Here is a 24,081-nt window from a genome sequence, read left to right on the forward strand (position 1 = left end):
ACTCGGGAGAGTTCGTGAGTAACTCGGGAAAGTGGGACAGGCCCTTAACGTTAATCAAGAGGACAGTGAAACTAGTTTCTCGAGTGAAACTAGAGAACTAGGATGGGGGCGGGATGGCGAGAGAGGGAAAGCAAGGCTTACTTGAAGTTAGTGAAGTCACTATTTGTTTATGATTGATCCACAACAACACACACAGTGAAAGATCAGTTTTTATTCCATAATCAAACAGGAACATTTAAACTTCCAGCCATTCTTATCCAGCTCGGCGTGGCTTGTGTGAGAAAGAGAGGAACTGACCTTGCTAGTGTAAAGCCGTGTAGTACCGTAATACCATGTAAAGTGTGGCATGCACATATGTGTAGTGGAGATTATTAATGGCATGGATTAATAAGGGTTAATCTACACTGTTCATACTGCTGGGATGTAAACTGCCCAAGTGAAATACGAGGTGCTGTTCCTCCAAACTTAGCAATCGATGATAAGGAATTGTAGAATGGTCCATTGTTAGCTGAGGGGCGGATGGCAAGGAGGCATATAAACAGTAAAATTAATCAGGAGGACAGTGAAACTAGTCGGAGAACAAGGGTGGGGAGGGAGGAGAGAGAGGAGAGAGAGGGAAAGCAAGGGTTATTCATATCTGTGGAGTCTCGCTCACTGCTCCTACACCGACCTCGTTAAGCCGATGCATTCCTTCGAGTTGGATGCTGACAGCATCCTCCAACTTGTGTCTATAAACGTAACTTTGTTGAAGTCCCGTTGCGACTGTCTCGGTATCTAAACCATGGGCAGCGGTGATAGGTTGTAGTTGGCGGTGCAGTGTTTCGCCGCACTCTGCATTCGCTGTTGTGTGGGGCAGAGCCGGACTACTCTCCTGGGTGCGAGGATGCACCATCCCGGGGCTGTCTCCCAACAGCAGGGTATCGAAATTAAAAGCACGTTTGGCAGGATGGACATTTGAACCGACGAAAGCGAACGGGAGGTGGACGGGGTGGGAGGGAGGTAGGCGCTGGCGATGGGGAGCGGCGGTGGGCTCGGCCCTGAGTCTACAGGGGATGTATCCCGTGTCCCTGGACGACAACTCGACCCTTCTCCCAAGAAACCGGTAGGACACGGGGCGGCGCGTTTTACTGTTTGTGTACTTCGCGACTTGGAAGCGGCGAAACACAGTTGCCATTGCAATGTGGGTGGCCAGGGCTAGAGGCGACCTGGCCAGCGGTTTAAATTCCTTAAATAGATACAGAGTGCTGGAGTAATTCAGCGGGTCAGGCAGCATCTCTGGAGAAATGGGAATAGGTGACATTTCGGGTCGAGACCCTTCTTAAGACTGAGAGTCAGGGGAAAGGGAAACGAGAGATATAGACGGTGATATAGAGAGATTTAGAACAAACTAATGGAATATATGCATAAAAGTAACAATGATAAATGAAACAGGCTATTGTTAACGTTGTTAGGTGAGAACTAGCTTGCTTTAAAGCCATTCTAATGCGGCAGTTAAACGGATTAATGGGGAAATGTGACCTTCTGGGTTGATTTTTGAACTAACGAATGTTATTGCAGAAACTGAGAACTGCAGGTGCTGGTTAATACACAAAAGGACACAGAGTGTTGGAGTAACTCGGCGGGTCAGGCAGCATCTCTGGAGAACATGCTTCGGATCGGGACCCTCCTTCAGAAGATAGTGTGAACCTTGAGAAGCGGGGAGCTGATGTTAGTGGGATGATAGGGGTGGTGAGCAGAGTGAGACACCCTGTTTGTTCATTGTTCCCCTCGTCTGTGCGCCAGCGATAGTGAGGGTCGCTCACTCGGTCATGTAAACACCACGTCTGAAGAAGGATCCCGACCCGAAACGCCACCCATTCCTTCTCTCCAGAGACGCTGCCTGTCCCACTGAGTTACTCCAGCATTTTGTATCTATCTTCGGTGTAAACCAGTTTTGTCCTACACAATTTAAACACCACTCTTGCTCCGTTTTGTCCAGAATCCGCTCATCTCATAGAAACGCTTTTTTTTTTTGTCTTAAAAAAAACCTTTTCCAAACAGGAGATGGTCGTGGGCGCGAACTTTCCATGTGCGGCCGTTCTGGTAAATGAGACTACTTATTTTCTAAATCATAATTGTTCTAATTTGGTTTGCTGTGTTTATAATTGCTGGTGACATGTCTTTGCTTTGCCCGCAGTTCCTGTATGTGTCCGGGGCGCTGGTGGCAGCAGGTGAGTGGAGCCCGCGGTGACCAGGCTTTGAACACAGGGGCTTTGTTCGACCGGACAGTCTCTATTGAAGGTGTTTGTTTTCCTCCGCAGAGTCGCGGGTCGCGGCCGGGGACACGCCGTGTGTCTTTCACCGCCACTACTACTGTGTGTACCGCCCGGAGCGGCTGCGCTGGGCAGCGGCCGAGAAACTCTGTCGGCAGAGGTTCGGGTTCTTGGCCAGCGTCGCGACTGCCGACGACAACCTGAGACTGAGCGGCGCCCTGCGGTCGGTCGGGGTGACCGAGTCCCTGTGGATCGGAGCCAGAGTGCGGGCGGCGGCTCCCGGTGAGACGATTCACGACCACACCTTAGAGTGATACAGCGTGGAAACAGGCCCTTCAGCCCAACCTGCCCACACCGGCCAACCTGTCCCTACACTAGTCCCACCTGCCCGCGTCTAGCCCATATCCCTCCAAACCTGACCTATCCATGCAGATGCACCTGTCTGTTTCTTAAACGTTGGGATAGACCCTGCCTCAAGTACCTCCCCAGGTAGGATAAACTACAGATGCTGCTTTAAACCGAAGATAGACACAAAAAACTGAAGTAACTCAGTGGGACAGGCTTTTTATTTGTATGACTGACTTGGAAAATGAAATTCCTCGTATGTTGCAAAACACACTTGGGTAATAAAGTATTATTGTGATTGTGATCTTTGGAGAGAAGGAATAGGTGACATTTCAGTTCGAGACTGAAGAAGGGTCTCGACCCCAAGCGTCACCCAGAGATGCGGCCTGTCCGGCTGAGTTACTCCAGCTTTTTGTGTCTACCTCCTCTGGCAGCTTGTTCCATACACCATTTTGTGTGAAAAGGTTACCCCTCAGATTCCCATTAAATCTTTGCCCCTTCACCTTTAACCTATGTCTTCTGGTCCTCGATTCACCCACTCTGGGCAAGAAACTCTGTGATCTACACGATCTATTCCTCTCATAATTTTATACACTTCTATAAGATCACCCCTCATCCTCCTGCGCTCCAAGGAATAGAGTCCCAGTCTCTCTATAGCTCGTAAATCTTCTCTGTACCCTTTCCAGCTTGACAACATCTTTCCTATAACATGGTGCCCAGAACTGAACACAATACTCTAAATGTGGCCTCACATTGTGTACATATATGTAGCTGTACATGAAGTATACCTACATACTTCGGGTATAAAGCCGACAGGCTGAAGCTGCTACCAAGCTCTCATTCATAGCCTATGGTAAACTAAAATGCTGGAGAAACTCAGCAGATGAGGCAGCATCTATGGAGCGAAGGAATAGGTGACGTTTCGGGTCGAGACCCTTCTTCAGGCTTTGAACATAGCCTACAATTAATTCATCAGAATTCAAGGGGGACTAATGTAAATTGATGGAGGTTCAGTTCGTTCTAAAATAGTTTGACTATTAAATATATTCAAAAATGTCATGCTTTGTTGCATCATACATAGTACATGATTTTTTAAAACAGAGACATCATGCAATTATTGTTTAGCAAAATACCTGGCTTTATGTAGGTGGAATGTAATTTTCTCAGTTAAATATTTCCAAATAAAGATTTTAAGGTAAATTATGATCCCAACAATACATATTTCAGTTCCACCTTGATGTGGTGTTTATTCTTCCATGAATGTCCCTGAAACGACTCTTCAATGTATATTAATTGCTCACCCAAGTTGTTGAGGCCACTGTTGTTGGATGCAAGGATAGCTTGAATGGATTCCTGATAGCATCTACCCGCAGGGTAAAGGAAGCCCACAACACAAAGAATACTGGTCTCTGTGGGCAACTTTACGCAAGGACAGAGTGCCATCGTGGCTGGTAAACCACTTAAGTCGCTGATCTTTCAATCCCTATACCTCCTCCCTCGAATCTGGCCAGGGACTCCGACAGTCCTTTCAGGTTAGGCAGAGGTTCATTTGCACCTCCTCCAACCTCATCTACTGTATCTGTTATGGACTCTTTTACATCGACGAGACCAAACGTAGACTGGGTGATTGCTTCGCTGAACGCCTTAGCTCAGTCCTCCTGGACCTACATGATCTCCCGGTTGCCAAACAATTGAATTCCCCTTCCCATGTCCACACTGACCTTTCTGTCCTGGGCCTCCTCCATTGTCAGTGAGGCCCAACGGAAATTGGAGGAACAGCATCTCATAGTTCGCTTGGGCAGTTTACAACCCAACAGTATGAATATGATTTCTCTAACTTCAAGTAACCACTGTATCCCCTCTCTCTCCATCCCTCCCCCACCCAAGTCATACTAGCTTCAAAGTCATCTTGTCGTGTCTCATTGTCTGTAACTCATTTTCACCTAGCCCACAGCTAACAATGGCCTGTTTCTTTTATCATCGTTACTCTTTTGCATAACTTTCATTCATTTGTTCTATATCTCTCCACATCACCATCTATATCTCTCCATTCCCTTTCCCCTGACTCTCTGTCTGAAGAAGGGTCTTGACCCGTAATGTCACCCATCCTTTTTGTGTCTATCTTTGGTTTTATTCATCATCTGCAGTCCCATCCTACAAATCCTTACTTCAGTTGGATTCAGCTTTTTTGGGCCTGAGTTCAAATTCCCTCCCTGCAAGCTCACTGTCCTCACCTTCTCCATTTCATTTTTCCATCAAAGCTCACTAGAAAACCCTCTGATATTTATCCACTGAAACACTTTGGGATGTTTTAACTTGCTCAGGGTTGCGTAAAAGTATAGGTTCCCGATCCGAAACGTTGTCTCTCCATTCCATCCACTGATGGCCCGCTGACTTACTGAGTTCCTCCAGCACTTGTGTTGTGCTCAAGACTCCAGCATCTGCAGGTTCTTGTGACTCAAATGTCTACATGGTTGCTTTGACAAAAGTTGACTCCCAACGCGGTCACTCAGCTTTTGTCATGTATTAATATTATATTCATATTATTAATACGTCTTAATATTTGAACTAATTTTTGCAACTTTATTGAGCCAATGCTGGGAGCACTGCTGTCTATAAAAGAAATCTGGGAGGAGAAATAGAATCACCATTTTGTTATTTTGAGATATTCATAAGTAATAGGAGCAGAATTAGGACATTCGGCCCATCAAGACTAATCTGCCATTCAATCATGGCTGATCTATCTTTCCCTCTCAACCCCAATTTCATACTTTCTCCCCATAACCCCTGACATCCATACTAATCAAGAATCTATTTATCTCTGCCTTGAAGATCAGTGATGACAAAGTATATCAAATGCTGTACGTGGAGATAAGAGAGAGTTCAGATGCTGGAAACTGCGAGAGGAACTCAGCTGACCAGACCTGACCTGTTGAGTTCCTCCAGCAGTTTGTAGAATGCAGAACTTTTCTGGTAAATTGGTAGCGTGTAAGCCTGGGGCTTTCTAGTGTCAGCATAGAACTTTGAGTTTCATTCAGCGCAGCCTTGCTTGCAGGGTGAGGTCTATATAGTGAAAGCTAGCAAACGTCAAGTTCATCCCTGATAACTGGATATTGATAAAGAATGACTAAAAATTGGAAAGGCCTTTTAGGGCAGGACAGAGAGGCCAAATAAAGTCGCAGAAGCGACAGTTGTATTTAGTTACTGGAGTATCATGTGTTGCTATGGTTGGTGGATCTACCTGAGTTGAATGCCCTTCTTCACTTCCAACTCCCCCACCCCCATTCACCAAGATATTTGTATTCTGGTGCTCTGGTGATCTTTTTGACATAAACCATAAATAAAAAGCCACCTTTTGAGTGGTTTGGTGCCATGGAGCTCCACTTCTTTGTTCCACTGAACTGTGGAATGTGGATTTCCATTCCAGTGGATGACTGGGCTTTGTATGTTACATGACTGCCTGGAGCAGAGGCAACCTACTTTTTATTGGAATGAAGGGAAAATCAGAAAGCGAATCATGCTGGCTTAGTATCAAAGTATGTCTTCAAATGGCTGTCTGTGGTGGGTATCAGGAGAGGGCTGAAAGCAGCTTCCTATTTTGTTGGCATTTGCAGGAAGAAGACTTTGCTGAATTAATTTACAATTCTGATCGAAATAAGCTGATTTGGAACATCCTCCAACTTGTCATTCAAGTAAAATGTAAAAATGTAAAATAGACACAAAAAGCTGGAGTAACTCAGCGAGGCAGGCAGCATCTCTGGAGAGATGGAATGGGTGACGCTTCGGGTCTAGACCCTTCTTCAGACGTCTCGACCTGAAACGTCACCCATTCCTTCTTTCCAGAGATGGAGAGCCTGTCCCGCTGAATTATTCCAGCTTTTTGTGCCTATCTTCAGTTTAAATCAGCATCTGCAGTTCCTTCCTAAACAAATGTAAAAATGTCATATTTTTTATTGAAGGGCCGAATGGCCTACTCCTGCACCTATTGCCCACAAACCTTAAAGATACTTCAACAAAGCAACTGTTTTGGGGGATTTTAAAAGTTGAATAATATGCTATCAGAGTATTGTAACAGGGACACAGCCAGCACTTCATAATCTAGGTTAAAATTATGACAGTTAAAACTTTTACTAACTTTATCTATATTACTAAAAGTCTGATCTTGACCGCTTTTGGCTCGCTGTGGCGTGATTTCCAAGAAAATGCCGCCACCTATGGCCGTCATTTTTGGCCACCTCGCTCAAAGCCCCCCTCCTCCTTCCGGGATCGGAGGAATTTTCCCATCGATGAAAAATCAGAGAGATATTAATGTTTTTTTAAAAATTGCCATTCTCTCTGCTGCCCCTGCTGGTGGGAGGAGAGAGGGACTATAAAACCCAGAAGTGGTGTGCCTCACTCAGTCTCTGCAAGGTGGAGGAACCAAGAGGGTCACGTCTCTCTGAGTTCTGAATAACACTGAACACATGTCTACTCAACTGTGAGTGCCCTTAATGTGGTTTGAAAATGAAAATATGGCTGGTTTGAAGTAAAAATGCACTGCTAATGGTTGTTTGGGTTGAAGTAAAAATGCACTGCTAATGAAGTAAATATGCACTGCTAATGAAGTAAATATGCACTGCTAATGAAGTAAAAATGCACTGCTAATGAAGTTAAATGCACTGTTAATGAAGTAAAAATGCACTGCTAATGAAGTAAAAATGCACTGCTAATGAAGTAAAAATGCGCTGCTAATGGTTGTTTGGGTTGAAGAAAAAATGCACTGCTAATGGTGTAAAATGCACTGCTAATGGTGTAAAAATACACTGCTAATGAAGTAAAAATGCACTGCTAATGAAGTAAAAATGCACTGCTAATGAAGTAAAAATGCACTGCTATTGAAGTAAAAATGCACTGCTATTGAAGTAAAAATGCACTGCTAATGAAGTAAAAATGCACTGCTAATGAAGTAAAAATGCACTGCTAATGAAGTAAAAATGCACTGCTAATGGTGTAAAAATGCACTGCTAATGGTGTAAAATTGCACTGCTAATGAAGTAAAAATGCACTGCTAATGAAGTAAAAATGCACTGCTAATGAAGTAAAAATGCACTGCTAATGAAGTAAAAATGCACTGCTAATGAAGTAAAAATGCACTGCTAATGAAGTAAAAATGCACTGCTAATGGTTGTTTGGGTTGAAGTAAAAATGCACTGCTAATGAAGTAAAAATGCACTGCTAATGAAGTAAAATGCACTGCTAATGGTTGTTTGGGTTGAAGTAAAAATGCACTGCTAATGGTGTAAAAATGCACTGCTAATGGTTGTTTGGGTTGAAGTAAAAATGCACTGCTAATGGTGTAAAAATGCACTGCTAATGGTTGTTTGGGTTGAAGTAAAAATGCACTGCTAATGAAGTAAATATGCACTGCTAATGAAGTAAATATGCACTGCTAATGAAGTAAAAATGCACTGCTAATGAAGTAAAAATGCACTGCTAATGGCTGTTTGGGTTGAAGTAAAAATGCACTTCTAATGGTGTAAAAATGCACTGCTAATGAAGTAAAAATGCACTGCTAATGAAGTAAATAACTGCTAGAATCTGTTATCAAAGATGGGATAGCAGCACATTTGGAAAGTGGTGAAATCATTGGACAAAGTCAGCATGGATTTATGAAAGGTAATTCATGTCTGACGTATCTTATAGAATTTTTCGAGGATGTAAGTAGTAGAGTGGATAAGGGAGAACCAGTGGATGTGTTATATCTGGACTTTCAGAAGGCTTTCGACAACGTCCCACATAAGAGATTAGTATACAAACTTAAAGCACACGGTATTGGGGGTTCAGTATTGATGTGGATAGAGAACTGGCTGGCAGACAGGAAGCAAAGAGTAGGAGTAAACGGGTCCTTTTCACAATGGCAGGCAGTGACTAGTGGGGTACCGCAAGGCTCAGTGCTGAGACCCCAGCTATTTACGATATATATTAATGATTTGGACGAGGGAATTGAATGAAGCATCTCCAAGTTTGCAGATGACACGAAGCTGGGGGGCAGTGCTAGCTGTGAGGAAGATGCTAGGAGGCTGCAAGGTGACTTGGATAGGCTGGGTGAGTGGGCAAATGCATGGCAGATGCAGTATAATGTGGATAAATGTGAGGTTATCTACTTTGGTGGCAAAAACAGGAAAGTAGACTATTATCTGAATGGTGGCCGATTAGGAAAAGGGGAGATGCAACGAGACCTGGGTGTCATGGTACACCAGTCATTAAAAGTAAGCATGCAGGTGCAGCAGGCAGTGAAGAAAGCGAATGGTATGTTAGCATTCATAGCAAAACGATTTGAGTATAGGAGCAGGGAGGTTCTACTGCAGTTGTACAGGGTCTTGGTGAGACCACACCTGGAGTATTGCGTACAGTTTTGGTCTCCTAATCTGAGGAAAGACATTCTTGCCTTAGAGGGAGTACAGAGAAGGTTCACCAGACTGATTCCTGGGATGCCAGGACTTTCAGATGAAGAAAGACTGGATAGACTCGGCTTGTACTTGCTAGAATTTAGAAGATTGAGGAGGGATCTTATAGAAACTTACAAAATTCTTAAGGGGTTGGACAGGCTAGATGCAGGAAGATTGTTCCCGATGTTGGGGAAGTCCAGAACAAGGGGTCACAGTTTAAGGATAAGGGGGAAATCTTTTAGGACCGAGATGAGGAAAACATTTTTCACACAGAGAGTGGTGAATCTCTGTAATTCTCTGGCACAGGAGGTAGTTGAGGCCAGTTCATTGGCTATATTTAAGAGGGAGTTAGATGTGGCCCTTGTGGCTAAAGGGATCAGGAGGTATGGAGAAAAGGCAGGTAAAGGATACGGAGTTGTATGATCAGCCATGATCATGTTGAATGGAGGTGCAGGGTCGAAGGGCATAATGGCCTACTCCTGCACCTATTTTCTATGTTTCTATGTCTATGTAAAAATGCACTGCTATTGATGTAAAAATGCACTGCTATTGAAGTAAAAATGCACTGCTAATGGTTGTTTGGGTTGAAGTAAAAATGCACTGCTAATGAAGTAAAAATGCACTGCTAATGAAGTAAAAATGCACTGCTAATGAAGTAAAAATGCACTGCTAATGGTTGTTAGTGTTTTAAAAATGCCAGTGAAAGGGGGAGGGATTATAAAACCCGGAAGTGTGGGTGTGGCTCAGTCTCTGTATGATGGGGGAGGGAGAGGTCACAACTCTGTCTGAGCTGTGAATCAACTGAACACACTGAATGTCTACCGAACTGTGTGTGGTGTTTTGTGGGGTTTTATGGTGGTTTTATGGTGGTTTCACCTTGTTTGAAATGGTATGAAACTGCATTTGAATATGGTAGCCTTGCACCCTGCATGAAATGGTATGAAACTGCACTTGAATGTGATGTTGTTGCACCCTGCATGAAATGGTATGAAACTGCATTTGAATTTGGTGGCCTTGCACCCTCCTTGAATGGTATGAAACTACTTGAATTTGGTGGCCTTGCACCGTCCTTGAATGGTATGAAACTACTTGAATTTGGTGGCCTTGCACCCTGCTTGAAGTGGTAGGAAACTGAACCTGAATTTGTTGGCCTTGCACCCTGCTTGAAGTGGTATGAAACTGCACTTGAATTTTGTGGCCTTGCACCCTGCTCGAAGAGGTAAGAAACTGCACTTGAATTTGGTGGCCTTGCACCCTGCTTGAAATGGTAGGAAAATGGATTTGAATTTGGTGGCCTTGCACTCTGCTTGAAGGAATTTGAAGGAATAGCTGTGAGAACTGCCAGCCCACCAGCCGTGAGTGAGCTGCCAGCACATCAGGCTTGAGGGACTGAGCTGCCACCCCAAGAATCCATTTGGCCCACAATGTCCATACTAGCCCTCTGGAGACCAGTAGTCCCTGCAGCCAACAACACCCATACCAGCTCTCCAGAAAGTCCCCCCAACTGGCCACCAATATTGGAATTGGTGGAGTGGTGGAATATTGCGTTAAACCAACCCTCCCGTGTGAACATGGGACCCAACGGGTCCCACTTAGTCTAGTAACTTTATATAATCTTCATTATTTTTATTCGTTTTAATCCCTTCTAAAATGGGAGTATTTTTTATTAAATGTATTTATCTCTATCATATTATGTTGCACATTCCTTTTACAAAATTACACTATACCTAACTGAAACAAAAACATTTAATTTGTTATACTGGGAAATATTAATCATAGATAATTACTGTTAAGATTGGTCAAATGTCCTTGCATAATAATTCTCACAATTAACAGCTCAATTTACTGTTCCTCAATCAGCTACCAGGTTTCTTGTCGTGCTAATAGCTGGGAATTATATAACTTTAAAAGAACTTTCCCTTTAGGATAAGTAACTGTCTTTGCATAAATAAGAATTTTGAATGAATTTAGGTTATGATTAAAAAAAGATGCATTGGATATTTATCATTGTGCATTAATTAATGTGATCTGGGAGCATTTCACAAAGCGTAATCCTATTCCAAATGTGAACGTACAAAACAGCATCTCATATTTCGCTTGAGCATCTTACACCCCAGTGATATGAATTTTGATTTCTCCAAGTAACTCCTGCATTCCCTCTCTCTCCATCCCTCCCTCACCCAAGTCACACCAGCTTCCCATTCTCACCCTACAAAGAGCTAACAATGGCCTGTTTCCTTTATCATCATTACCTTTTTGCATATCTTTCATTCATTTGTTCTATGTCTCTCTACATCATCGTCTATATCTCGCATTTCCTTTTCTGGTGACTTTCAGTCTGAAGAAGGGTCTCGACCCCGAAACATCACCTATTCCTTCTCTCCAAAGATGCTGCCTGTCCCGCTGAGTTCCGCTGACTTTTTTGTATCTATCTTCGGTTTAAAGCAGCATCTGCAGTTCCTTCCTACACACAACTGGAGAATTGGTTGATTGAGATAGACAGCTGTCATGAGCAGAACAGCACAGTCCAATAATTATTCATCTTATTTCTTTCTTTCAGGTACCTTTGGTTCACACATTCTGACATTTGCCACCAAAACTGACACCAAATATGCCAAACTTCTCCTGCAGTTTCCTCAAATGCATTCCGTGACCATTTGTGCACAAGTGCAATTTGAAGCGAGCTACGTGGGAGTTTCCACTGTCTTCTCCTATTCAATTCCATCGTTTATCAACGAGTTTCAGCTGCGTGCAAACATTGTCCATGAGCAACAAATCCAACTCGCGCTGCTTGTCCACGGGGTCCACACGCCTTACTCCCAGGCGGTGGAGAATGATGGCAGATGGCATCACGTGTGTTTGAGCTGGAGCAGCCATGGTGGGACCTGGGCCATTGCAGCAGATGGATCTGTCATTGCATCTGGAGATCACCTGTACATTTCTGGAGATATAGGAGCAGGCGGAGTTTTCATCATTGGCCAAGAACAGGACACATTTGGCGGATCATTTAAGAAGGACGAATCGTTCATTGGGAATGTTACACAACTTCACATCTGGGATCGTCTTCTGAATGCCAGTGAGATCCACGTTCTAGCAGGAAATTGTTTGGTTGTTCCACTCGGATTGTACTTTCAATGGAACCTCTCTGTCTTTGAAGTTGAACCAACAGTGCAAATGCACAAAGGATTTTCCCAGTGTAAAGGTAAATTGATGAAGAATAACTATTTCTCTGTTTTGGGGTGGGAATGCTCATTTTAAAGACAAACTTTTGAGATGGAGATCATGTGGTGTCATCATGATATACGTAAAACTGTTTAGATTTAGAGTTTTGGATTATATGGCTTGATTGTAAAATAGGTTATTCCAATCAGCTTATATTCGTTAGACAGGTCACTGATACATCCTTCTCTCCATTCGTTTATTTATTATTATTGTTAAGGAAAGTAAGTAAGTTTATTGGCCAAATATTCACATACAAGGAATTTGCCTTGGTGCTTCGCCCACAAGTAACAACATGACATACAGTGGCAGTTACGAATGACTCACAAAACACTAAACATTAATAATAATAAAACATTAATGATAAAACAGCATTGATCAAGCATGTGAACCAACAAAATACCAGATCAAAGGGAGTCTACAGATATTTGGCTGTTGAGTAGAGCAACTACTCGTGAATAACAGTTTTTATGTCTGCCTGTGGCAGCTTTGACAGTCCGGAGTCGCCTTCCAGGGGGAAGTGATTCAAAGAGATTGTGGCCAGGGTGAGAGGGGTCAGAGATGATCTTGCCCGCTCGCTTCCTGGCCCTTGCAGTGTACAGTTCATCAATGGAGGGAGGGTTGCAGCCAATAATCTTCTCTGCTGATCGGACGATTCGCTGCAGCCTCCAGGTGTCGTGCTTGGTGGCTGAGCCAAACCAGACCATGATGGAGAAGGTGAGAACAGACTCTACGATGGCCGTGTAGAATTGGACCATCATTGCCTGTGGCAAATTGTGCTTCCTCAGTTGCCGTAGGAAGTACATCCTCTGTTGTGCCTTTTTGACTGTGGAGTCGATGGTAGCCCCCCTCTTAAGGTCCTTGGAGATGATGGTTCCCAGGAACTTAAAAGACTCCACAGATGTAACTGTGGTGTTGTTGATGGTGAGTGGGGTGAGGGTAGGGGGAGCTCTCCTAAAGTCTACAATCAATTCCAGTCTTAAGAGCATTGAGCTCCAGGTTGTTGCGATGGCACCAGGACGCCAGTTGTGTCACTTCCTGTCTGTAGGCAGATTCCTCCCCATCCTGGATCAGTTCAATCAGGGTTGTGTCGTCCGCAAACTTGAGAATCTTGACAGAGGTGTCTGTGGAGGTGCAGTCGTTGATGTAGAGAGTGTAAAGGAGAGGGGAGAGTACGCAGCCTTGCGGTGCTCCTATGCTGAGGGTCTGCGGGTCCGAGATGTGCTTTCCCAGCTTCACATGCTGCTTCCTGTCTGTCAGGAAGCTGGTGATCCAGCGACAGAGGGGTTCTGGCACAGTCAACTCAGAAAGAAATATTTTATTATTATTATTTATCATTTAATGAACAATTTAAAAATAGCCACGGAATTATCAAAGGTCTCCCATCATGGGGGAAGAGGCCAGGATACAACCTCCTATGAAATCAAGGACACGCCACATTTGCGATACAATTGTGTCGACTGTGGCCTGAGATATAAATTAAAAATACCCCAATGTTTTGGCAATCAGAACTGATGGAGATGCAAAGATTAGAGTCACAGAGTGATACAGTGTGGAAACAGGCCCTTCGGCCAAACTCGCCCACACCGGCCAACAATGTCTCACTTGCCTGCGCTTGGTCCATATCCCTCCAAACCTGTCTAACCGTTTTTTAAATGATGGGGTAGTCCCAGCCTCAGCTACCTCCTCTGGCAGCTTGTTCCACACACCCACCATCCTTAATGTGAAAATTGTTACCCCTTGGATCCCTATTAAAACTTTTCGCCTTCACCTTGAACCCATGTCCTCTAGTCTTCAATTCCCCATACTCTGGGCAAAATACTTTGTGCATCCACCCAATCTATTCCTCTCATGATTTTGTACACCTCTATAAGATCTCCCCTCATTCTCCTCAGCTCCATGGAATAGAGACCCAGCCTACTCAACCTCTCCCTATAGCTCACACCCTCTAGTCCTGGCAACATCCTCGTAAATCTTTTCTAAACCCTTTCAAGCTTGGCAATATCTTTCTTATAACACGGTGCCCAGATCTGAACACAATATTCTAAATGCGGTCTCACCAACGTCTTATACAACTGCAACATGACCTCCCAACTTCTATACTCAATAGTCTGACTGATGAAGGCGAAAGTGCCAAAAGCCTTTTTGACCACCTTATCTACCTGCGACTCGACCTTCAAGGAACCATGCACCAGTACTCTTAGATCCCTCTGCTCTACAACACTACCCAGAGGCCTACCATTCACTGTGTAGGTCCTGCCCTTCTTCGACGTCCAAAATTGCAACACCTCACATTTCTCTCTATTAAATTCCATCAACCATTCCTCAGCCCACCTGGCCAATCGATCCAGATCCTGCTGCAATCGTTCACAACCATCTTCACTATTTGCAAAACCACCCACTTTTGTATCATCAGCAAACTTGCTAATCTTGCCCTGTATGTTCTCATCCAAATCATTGATGTAGATGACAAACAGTAACGGGCCCAGCACCGAACCCTGAGGCCCACCACTAGTCACAGGCATCCAGTCTGAGAAGCTACCTTCAACCAGCTTCCTTCCATGGAGCCAATTTGCTGTCCAGTCGACTCTCTCTCCTTGGATCCCATGCGATTCTTGCCATCCAAAGTGATGTTTTTAAATATTCTGAAAGTGAGACCCATAAACCCAGGGGTGGTGCAGAGGTCGTTCATGACCACACGCTGAAGACAAAGACAGTCCAGAATTCGGCACTATCGTACCAGACCTGTTGTGCCAACAATGAATACATTTGTGTTTCCATATTTATCATTAAATTACTGTGGTATTCACTGGTAAGTGGTGAACACTGCCCAGTCCATCACGGGTTCTCACCTCCCACCATCGAAGGGATCTACAGTAGTCGCTGCCTCAAAAAGGCAGCCAGCATCATCAGAGACCCACACTCATTGCACCGCTGCCAACGGGAAGAAGGTACAGGAGCCTGAAGATTGTAACATCCAGGAATAACTGCTTCCCTATTGCCGTCAAGCTATTAAACACTATAACCTTCAAATAAGCTCTGAACTACATAACTTGGGGGCATTGCTTTTGTCTTTTTGCACTATTATTGTTTGTTTTTTATGTGTGTGTATATGCACGTGTGTGTGTATATGCACGTGTGTGTGTGTATATGCATGTGTGTGTATATGCATGTGTGTGTATATACTGTATGTGTATATATGTATATATGTGTAGGAAGGAACTGCAGATGCTGGTTTACACCAAAGATAGTCATAAAATGCTGAAGTAAGTCAGCGGGACAGGCAGCATCTCTGGAGAGAAGGAATGGGTGATGCTTTGGGTCGAGACCCTTCTTCAGAAGGCTGTGAAGTTGGGTCTTGACCCAAAACGTTCACACACTGAACTTTGTTTCTCGTTTATCATATTGTTTACAGTGACTATGTTTACATATTCGTTTGTGCTGCTGCAAGGAAGAATATCATTGTTCTATCTGGGACACATGACACTAAAACACTCTTGTCTCTTGACTGTGAAGTCTTGAGATGGAACAATAGGGAATACTGCTCCCCAGTGGTAGAAAGTCAGAAAGAAAGAAGTACAGTGACATCCAGATGAAATGGAAATGGAAATTAATCAATGGGGAAAAAAAGAACAAAATCGGTTGCCATGACTCGTTAAATTATTTTTTATTAAAAAAACACAAACAGTTTGCACATCATGAAGATTTGTAAAATCTAAAATATGTCAAAATCACATTGGTTCTTCTTTGAATACTCTCTATAATTTTTGTGATATGTAATAACTAAGAAAACATATTTTACATTAGCCATGTATTTTACTGATTGTGCACTATTAGTAAGCACACTGTTTGAGATTAGCAAATTGTTAATTATAGTTTTCAATATGTAAAATTGTTTCTTTTTCAGCCAAATAATTGTTGGAACGTCGCAATGCAATATAGAACAATAGCTTTATTACTATCACTATTACGAAATAGTATTCAGCTGGATTCAGTATTTAAATTTAAGTTTGTGCATCTCATTCCATTTATGCTTTATTACCTGCAAATTCCTTCATGTTTCTTAAACTTTCTGCATCTTGCTAAGATGGGAATGAAGAAATGTTCCCTGATACAGCCAGTCACTTGGAGGTTCAGTCTGAAGAAGGGTCTCGACCCGAAACGTCACCCATTCCTTCTCTCCAGAGATGCTGCCTGTCCAGCTGAGTTACCCCAGCATTTTGTGAATATCTCCGGTATAAACCAGCATCTGCAGTTCCTTCCTACACTTGGTTTAATGGACCCATTAATGTGGCTATTTCTTTGTTGCATTTTACCGATTAATGCCCTGAACATGGCACCTCCTTGTAAAGGCAAATTCTCTAGTGTTCGGCCAGGGGTGCAAGGCTCAACTTTGGGTTTGGTTGAAGTAAACAGGTTCACTATTTGGTTTGTCCTATTTGCCCTGGGGTTAATCTTCTAGAAGTCATGCGAATCTCTCACTAGACTTGCTATCCTACAACCAAACCCATCAGTGTACCTCATCGCCTGGCGAGACCTTCATACTGGGCTGGGTTGGTTCTGAACAAAGTGTCTCGATTCCTTCATTCGGACGACCGGCTCACGCCCGGTGACGGCTCCTGGTTACTGGCCTGGGTTGTGGTTAAAGCGTAGACACTGATTCCTGGGATAGACACAAAATGCTGGAGTAACTCGGTGGGACAGGCAGCATCTCCGGAGAGAAGGAATGGGTGAGGTTAAGAAACACTTGGACAGTTACATGGATAGGTCAGGTTTGGAGCGATATGGACCACTGTATTCTTGAGCTCCAACCTCTTTGCAATTAAGGCCATAGAGTCATAGAGCGATACAGTGTGAAACAGGCCCTTCGGCCCAACTTTCCCACACTGGCCAACATTCCCCTTCTACACTAGTCCCACCTGCCTGCGTTTGGTCCATATCCCTCCATACCTGTTCTATCCATGTACCTGTCTAACTGTTTCTTAAACATTGGGATAGTCCCAGCCTCATCTACCTCTCCTGGCAGCTTGTTCCATACACCCACCACCCTTTGTGTGCAAAAGTTACCCCTCAGATTCCTATTAAATCTTTTACCCATGAATGGAGAGCCACCAACATGGTGATTTAATTACAATCTAAGGGACCGTTCATTTGAATCTGAGGCATGCAGCATCTTCTCTGAATATAATGAACTTCTGGAATTCTCTGCCCCCAAGAGTGTTGGTGGTCAGATCGCTAGGTATAGTTTCGCTGGAGATGGATCGAAATTGGAACGTTTGAAGAATTAAGTGTTATGGGGAACTGATGCGGAAGAGTTGAGGCCAGGTTAGATCAGCCGTGATCATGTTAAATAGTGGGGCAGGCTGCATAGGGCTGAGTGGCCTACTCCTGCTCCTATTTTCTTGTGATTCTGCTCTCGGTCCAGCTACTGGGAAGTGGCTGAGTTTGATTACCTCTAATCATGGTTTTGTGTCTACAACAGTGGAGATTCAAACTTCTTTCCACTTGGAATTCCATATGCTTGTGAGGAAGGTTCCTGACCTGCACCATCACCAATCCATGTCCAGAGATGCTGCCTGACCCGCTGAGTTACTCCAGCACTCTGTGAAACGTCACATATCCATTTTCTCCAGAGATGCTGCCTGACCCGCTGAGTTACCCCAGCACTTTGTCTTTTTTTGTATACCAGCATCTGCAGTTCCTCGTTTCTCTCTAGGTTTTTTCTCTACTGTTCGTGCAAGTTTACACAATGCAGAAATAACTAGTCATTGATAAAGTTACTGAGAAAAATCAAATCTCTTCTATTGAACCCCACTTGTGAAAAGGAACAGGTTTAATGATTGTATGGGCAAAACACTTGTTTTAAACACATGTATTTCATGATAATTAAATAGCTTGCCTTCAAAACCTGAGATATCTGGCAACAATTTAGATTTGTGATCCTTTGAAACACATGTATTTCATTATAATTAAATAGATTGTCTTCAAAACCTGAGATTTTTGGCAACCTGGTTTAGATTGGTGATCCTTTAAAACAATCAGCTGATCTTCTGTTATATTGAACATTTAACATAGCTTAAGGTGCTAATAAATCAACCTAACCAGTGGCTGAAAACATTAAAGGTGCTTTTACAAAAGCAGCAGCTTTCCTATTAACCTCTGCAATACAGGAGTGCTCTGATGCTGTTAGGAAGGTTGACGGCCACAACACACGTCAATGTTGCAAGAATGGAAATATGGAAAGTTTCAAGAAATACAAGAGGACTTCACAATGGGCGGGGAAAACCAAAATGATCTACAATTGAAGGAAACACAGATGCTGGTTTACACCGAAGATAGACTGAAAATGCTGGAGTAACTCAGCGGGTCAGGCAGCAACTTTGGAGAATGGGTGACATTTGGGGTCGAGACACATGACTGTGTAGAAGATGGCACTGGCCACCAAAAGGCATCTCCTACGCTGGAATGAGATAAATCAGTGATGTAATGTTGAGGCATTATAAGGTGCTGGTAAGGTCATATTTGGGATAATGTGAGCAACTCTGGGCACCATATCTGAGGAAGGATGTGCTGGCTCTGCAGAGGTTCCAGAGGAATGAGCCCAAGAATGAGTAGGTTAACCGATGATGAGCATTTGTCAGCACTGGGTCTGTACTCGCTGGAGTTTAGAAGAATGAGCGGGGACCTCATTGAAACATACAGAATAGTGAAAGGCATGGATAGAGTGGATGTGGAGAGGATGTTTCCACTAATGGGAGAGTCTAGGACTAGAGGTCATAACCTCAGAATTAAAGGACGTTCTTTTAGGAAGGAGATGAGGAACAATATCTTTAGTCAGATGGTGGTGAATCTGTGGAATTCATTGTTACCGAAGGCTATGGAGGCCAAGTCAATGGATATTTTGAAGGCAGCGATTGATAGATTCTTGATTAGTACGGGTGTCAGGGGTTATGGGGAGAAATGCAGGAGAATGGGGTTAGGAGGGAGAGATAGATCAGTCATGATTGAATGGCGGAGTAGACTTGATAGGCGGAATGGCCTAATTCTATTATTCCTAATTACCTTAAATAACTACAATAATTACACCGCAATGGGCAAACTGTAGATGACCACAAGCTGTGTATCGGGAGACCAAGATACAAGCATTTGGCAATGGAGCTTCATACACATCACTGTGCTGTGTTAGTGATTCTAAATGCAGTTTAAGGTTGGTCCACCAGGAGAGGTAGTATCTCTCTCGAATGTCATCTGCAGATTTCCGCAGCAGATCATAGTTTGAGTTGTGTTTATTGTCATGTGCACCAAAATACAGTGTAATGATAATGTGGCCATAGTTATTCCAGTGTTGCCACCATCGCATTCCGCAGAGCTCCTCGTGTGCCATTGTGCATCCAACCCCACCTGTGACCACCCACAATCTTTGCTGTGTTGAGAGTCTTCCATGTTTTGTGTGACGTCAAAACCATGAGATTTAACTTCCGTGTATGAAGGAACTGCAAATGCTAGTTTACACCGAAGATAGACACGAAATGCTGGAATAATGGGCCTGTCCCACCTAGGTGACTTTTTAGGCGACTGCAGGAGAATATGCAGTTGCTACATGTTCGCGGGTGGTTGCCGGGGAGTCGTCTTCAGGGTCGTGAGGAGTTTCCGCATTCTGGGAACTAGTCACGGCCTCATTATGGTTGGCAGCAAAATTATGAAATGTTGAAAAATTAGCGGCGACCAGAATGAAGCCGCCATGGAGAGTAGCGAGAATTCTCGTGCCGTAGGTGGGTCGCCAGGAGGTCGAAGGTTCTCGTAGGTTCTTGTAGGTTGTAGCCATTGCTGACTGGTGAATTTCATTGGCTCATTGGGAAAAAAACGTAAGCAGTAGTTTTCAGAACCAAAGATAACCGACCTCTAATTTTAATGTCCGCCAAGCTTCACAGCCGTGTATGCCTGGCTTCTTAAAAGTTGTCTCCACTCCTTCTCCCTCCTTCTCCCCCATCCCCCATCTCCCCCTTACGTGACCCTTCCCATACACTGTGCTTTGACCATCTTAATTACAGCGCCAACCTTCCTGTTCATCGCGGTGTGTGTCTGTATCACATTGGCTTTGCACCGTGTGAATTTCACTCAGACAGCGCTCTTCCGCCTGCATAACGGGCTGGTAAAGGAAGGTGTGTGTGTGTGTGTATTCATGTGTGTGTTCATGTGTGTGTGTTCATGTGTGTGTGTTCGTGTGTGTGTGTTCGTGTTTGTCTCTGACAGTCGCCATTCCAGTTGCCAGGTTGGTGGGACAGGCCCATAACTCAGCGGGACAGGCAGCATCTCTGGATCTCGACCCGAAACGACACCCATTCCTTCTCTCCAGCATTTTGTGTCTGTCTTAGATTTAATTTGTGAATTAGTGAATGTCGTACATAACGGACATTTCCCTAACCCAATAATACAGAGGCTAATACATTGTATTCAAACCGGGCTTCTCCAGGAAGCAAACTTAGAAACATTTACCCTGATCTGCAAGAAAGTCAGACAAGGCTCTATACCTCATCCAATCAATACTCGGCAAAGTGTAACTCTGCAACATTATTTACAACTATTTACAAGGTGTCAGTCTGGTTTGCAGCCCTCCAATCCATTCAATGCATTTTGCACCTAATTGACAGGGTCTGCAGGTGTTCTTATTCTTTTCTTGCAACTTGTACCTAGGCTCTAGACACACTGGCACCACGCCGCAGCTTGTCCCAGCTCAAATTGACCAAATCTCCCAGCAGCCCTGAAGCTTTTACCCCATTTTAAAGTCCTAGCCTCTCCAAACTAGCCAGGATTAACAGCTCCACACTCTTAAATCTCTATTCTGACAGCAACATTTCTTACTTTAACTATGTTATTCCCTTAGCATGTATCTATATGCTGTAAACGGATTAATTGTAATCGTGTGTAGACCAAAATGCTGGAGAAACTCAGCGGGTGCAGCAGCATCTATGGAGCGAAGGAAATAGGCAACGTTTCGGGCCAAAACCCTTCTTCAGACTGATGTGAGGGTGGGGGGGGGGGGGGGGGGGGGGGGGGGGAGGGGCAGGAAGAAGAAAGGATGAGGAGGAGTCAGTGGGCTGGGGGGGAGCTGAGAAGGGGAAGAGAAGGTAGGGACTACCTGAAATTAGAGAAGTCAATGTTCATCCTGCTGGGGTGTAAACTGCCCAAGCGAAATATGAGGTGCTGCTCCTCCAATTTACGGTGGGCCTCACTCTGGCCATGGAGGAGGCCAAGGACAGAAAGGTCAGATATGGAATGGGAGGGGAAGTAGAAGTGCTGAGCCACTGGGAGATCAGGTTGGTTATTGCGAACCGAGCGGAGGTTTTGGGCGAAACGATCGCCAAGCCTACGCTTGGTCTCACCGATGTAGAGCAGTTGACATCTAGAGCAGCGGATGCAATAGATGAGGTATGAGGAGGTGCAGGTGAACCTCTGCCGCACCTGGAAAGACTGCTTGGGTCCTTGAATGGAGTCAAGGGGGGAAGTAAAACGACAAGTGTAGCATTTCTTGCGGTTGCAAGGGAAAGTGCCCGGAGAGGGGGTGGTTCGGGTGGGAAGGGACGAATTGACCAAGGAAATCGTAATTGTAATCGTGTATAGTCTTTCTGCTGACTGGTTAACACGCAACAAAAGCTTTTCACTGCACCTCGGTACACGTGGCTATAAACTAAACTGAATTAAACTGCTAGCGTTACGAAGGAATGTTTCAGCAGGACGGGGTACATCCGAGCTAGTCACAGTGGTGTGAACAGTTTCCTTGACCATGCGAGTCTGGGATTTGTGGCAACAGATGATGGAACTGCAGATGCTGGTTTACACCGAAATGCTGGAGTAACTCAGCGGAGAGAAGGAATGGGCGATGTTTCGGGGCAAGGCCCTTATCTTGCAGCTAATTATATTTACTTGTTTGTTTATTACAAAGGTGATGGATTCCAAACGACAGAACCGTTTGATGTTGCCTGGGTGGATGGAACGATGTCCTCATTTCACAACATCTCGTCAGATGTCGGGCGTCCGGTGAACAAGGGAGAGTGCGTAGCCTTCAACCCACTGAGTGCCGTGTGGACCTCTGAAGACTGCTCCAAACAGAAGCACGCACTTTGTAGATATGGCAAAGGTAAATGTAATCAAAGTATTAAATTTAAAATTACGTCACTTGCTAACAACAATCACTTTATTATGTGTCGGAAGGAACTGAGATGCTGGTTTACACCGAAGATCTACACAAAATGCCGGAGTAACTCAGGCAGCATTTTTGGATGGAAGGAATGGCTGACGTTTCGGGTCGAGACTCTCAGTCTGAAGAAGAGTCTCGTCCAGCATTTTGTGTCAATCAGTTTCTCATCCTAATCTGCCTAATTTAGTGAGATTTATTTTGTGTAGGAAAGAACTGCAGATGCTGGTTTAAATCGAAGGTAGACACAAAATGCTGGAGTAACTCAGTGCGTTGAGTTACTCCAGCTTTTTGTGTCTACCTGAGTTTTTTTTTGTATTTGTTGTTGGAAATTTGGAAATTATAAGGAGGTTATAGTCTATTTAACCCAGAGCTCACATGCTGGGGAAGCATGATGGGGGAAAATGGTCAACATTGGATGTTAGGAGGGTATTAAATAGGTGTTCCAATGTATTGAGCTATCATCGCTCAGCTAGCTTGGGTAGGGTCAACATTGGTGGTTGTAAATAGTTGAAAGTAATAAAGCTCACATTCTGATGGCTCACAACAGCAGGTTTCCTTATCTATTGAGGGGGATAGTTGTTTGTAGTTGTGTTTAGATTTTTATCCGTTGCAACCTTGAGATTGCACTGATTTGTATCTATGGTATCTACGGGATAGAGATTTTTAAGGTAATAGGAAGCGTGGGGTTAGTGGTAATTCTGGGGGAAAGACAAGGATGAAAGGTTACAGAGACATTGATTAATGGTGACTTCTTTCAAATCCAGAAGTAACCATTGTGTCATGAGAATATAAAATGCTGTAGGCACTGGGAATCTTTGAAACACTTTGGGATCTCTCAGAGCGCACTGTTAAGACCTTCAAAAGCCAACTTGTTAGATAAACTCACCACTCAAGTCAAGTCAAGTTTATTCGTCACATATGCATACGAGATGTGCAGTGAAATGAAAAGTGGCAGTGCTTGTGGATTGTGCAAAAAAAACCTTACAAAACAGAATGAAACAGAATCAGTAATTACATATTTGTGGGAGAAAAAAACGAAAAAACAGCCATTTTAAAAGGACACCACACAACAGTAAATTGGTACAGTAATTTAGTCCCTGGTGAGATAGGAGTTTACAGTCCTAATGGCCTCTGGGAAGAAACCCCTTCTCATCCTCTCTTTCACAGCATGGCAACGGAGGTGTTTGCCTCACCGTAGCAGATGGAACAGTCTGTTGCTGGGGTGGAAGGGGTCCCCCATGATCTTGTTGGCTCTAGATTTGATCTACTGATCTACGAGCTATTTTATTTTGTGCCTATCTAAGTAAAGCCAGATACAGGGTACGGATGCCACACAAAATTCCCTCCTACAGTATTTCAGTCTTGAATGTCATATATTGGTGGAAATATTAGCCAATAGTTTGGATAATGAGAAAATCAATGGATTTTACAAAAACAATTTTACCAGATGGGTTCATATTCAAGGGTAGACAGAAAGTGCTGGGTGCGGGCAAGCAGCATCTCTGGAGAGAAGGAATGGGTGAAGTTTTGGGTTGAGACCCTTCAAGAAATGTCACTCATTTCTTCTATCCAGAGATGCTGTCTGTTCTGCCAAGGCATTCTGTGTCTATCTACGGTTTAAACCAGCATCTGGAGTTCC

The 24,081-nt window shown here is 43.9% G+C and overlaps 1 protein-coding gene across 2 annotated transcripts in view; it reads left to right on the forward strand.

The window, feature by feature from the left end:
- The first annotated feature begins 687 nt into the window (after positions 1-687).
- The window catches only part of LOC116977450 (adhesion G-protein coupled receptor D2-like), a 316,744-nt gene continuing 293,350 nt past the window's right edge, over positions 688-24,081 (forward strand). For both annotated transcript variants that reach the window (XM_033027889.1, XM_033027890.1), the window contains exons 1-6: positions 688-1,102; positions 2,041-2,082; positions 2,177-2,210; positions 2,301-2,534; positions 11,586-12,227; positions 22,188-22,382. In XM_033027889.1, coding sequence (XP_032883780.1) covers positions 1,013-1,102; positions 2,041-2,082; positions 2,177-2,210; positions 2,301-2,534; positions 11,586-12,227; positions 22,188-22,382 — 1,237 coding nt within the window. In that variant the 5' untranslated portion in view covers positions 688-1,012. The remainder of the gene's footprint in view (positions 1,103-2,040; positions 2,083-2,176; positions 2,211-2,300; positions 2,535-11,585; positions 12,228-22,187; positions 22,383-24,081) is intronic.

The sequence above is a fragment of the Amblyraja radiata genome, chromosome 10 (assembly GCF_010909765.2).
Source record: "Amblyraja radiata isolate CabotCenter1 chromosome 10, sAmbRad1.1.pri, whole genome shotgun sequence".
In the NCBI taxonomy this organism is placed as follows: Eukaryota; Metazoa; Chordata; class Chondrichthyes; order Rajiformes; family Rajidae; genus Amblyraja; species Amblyraja radiata.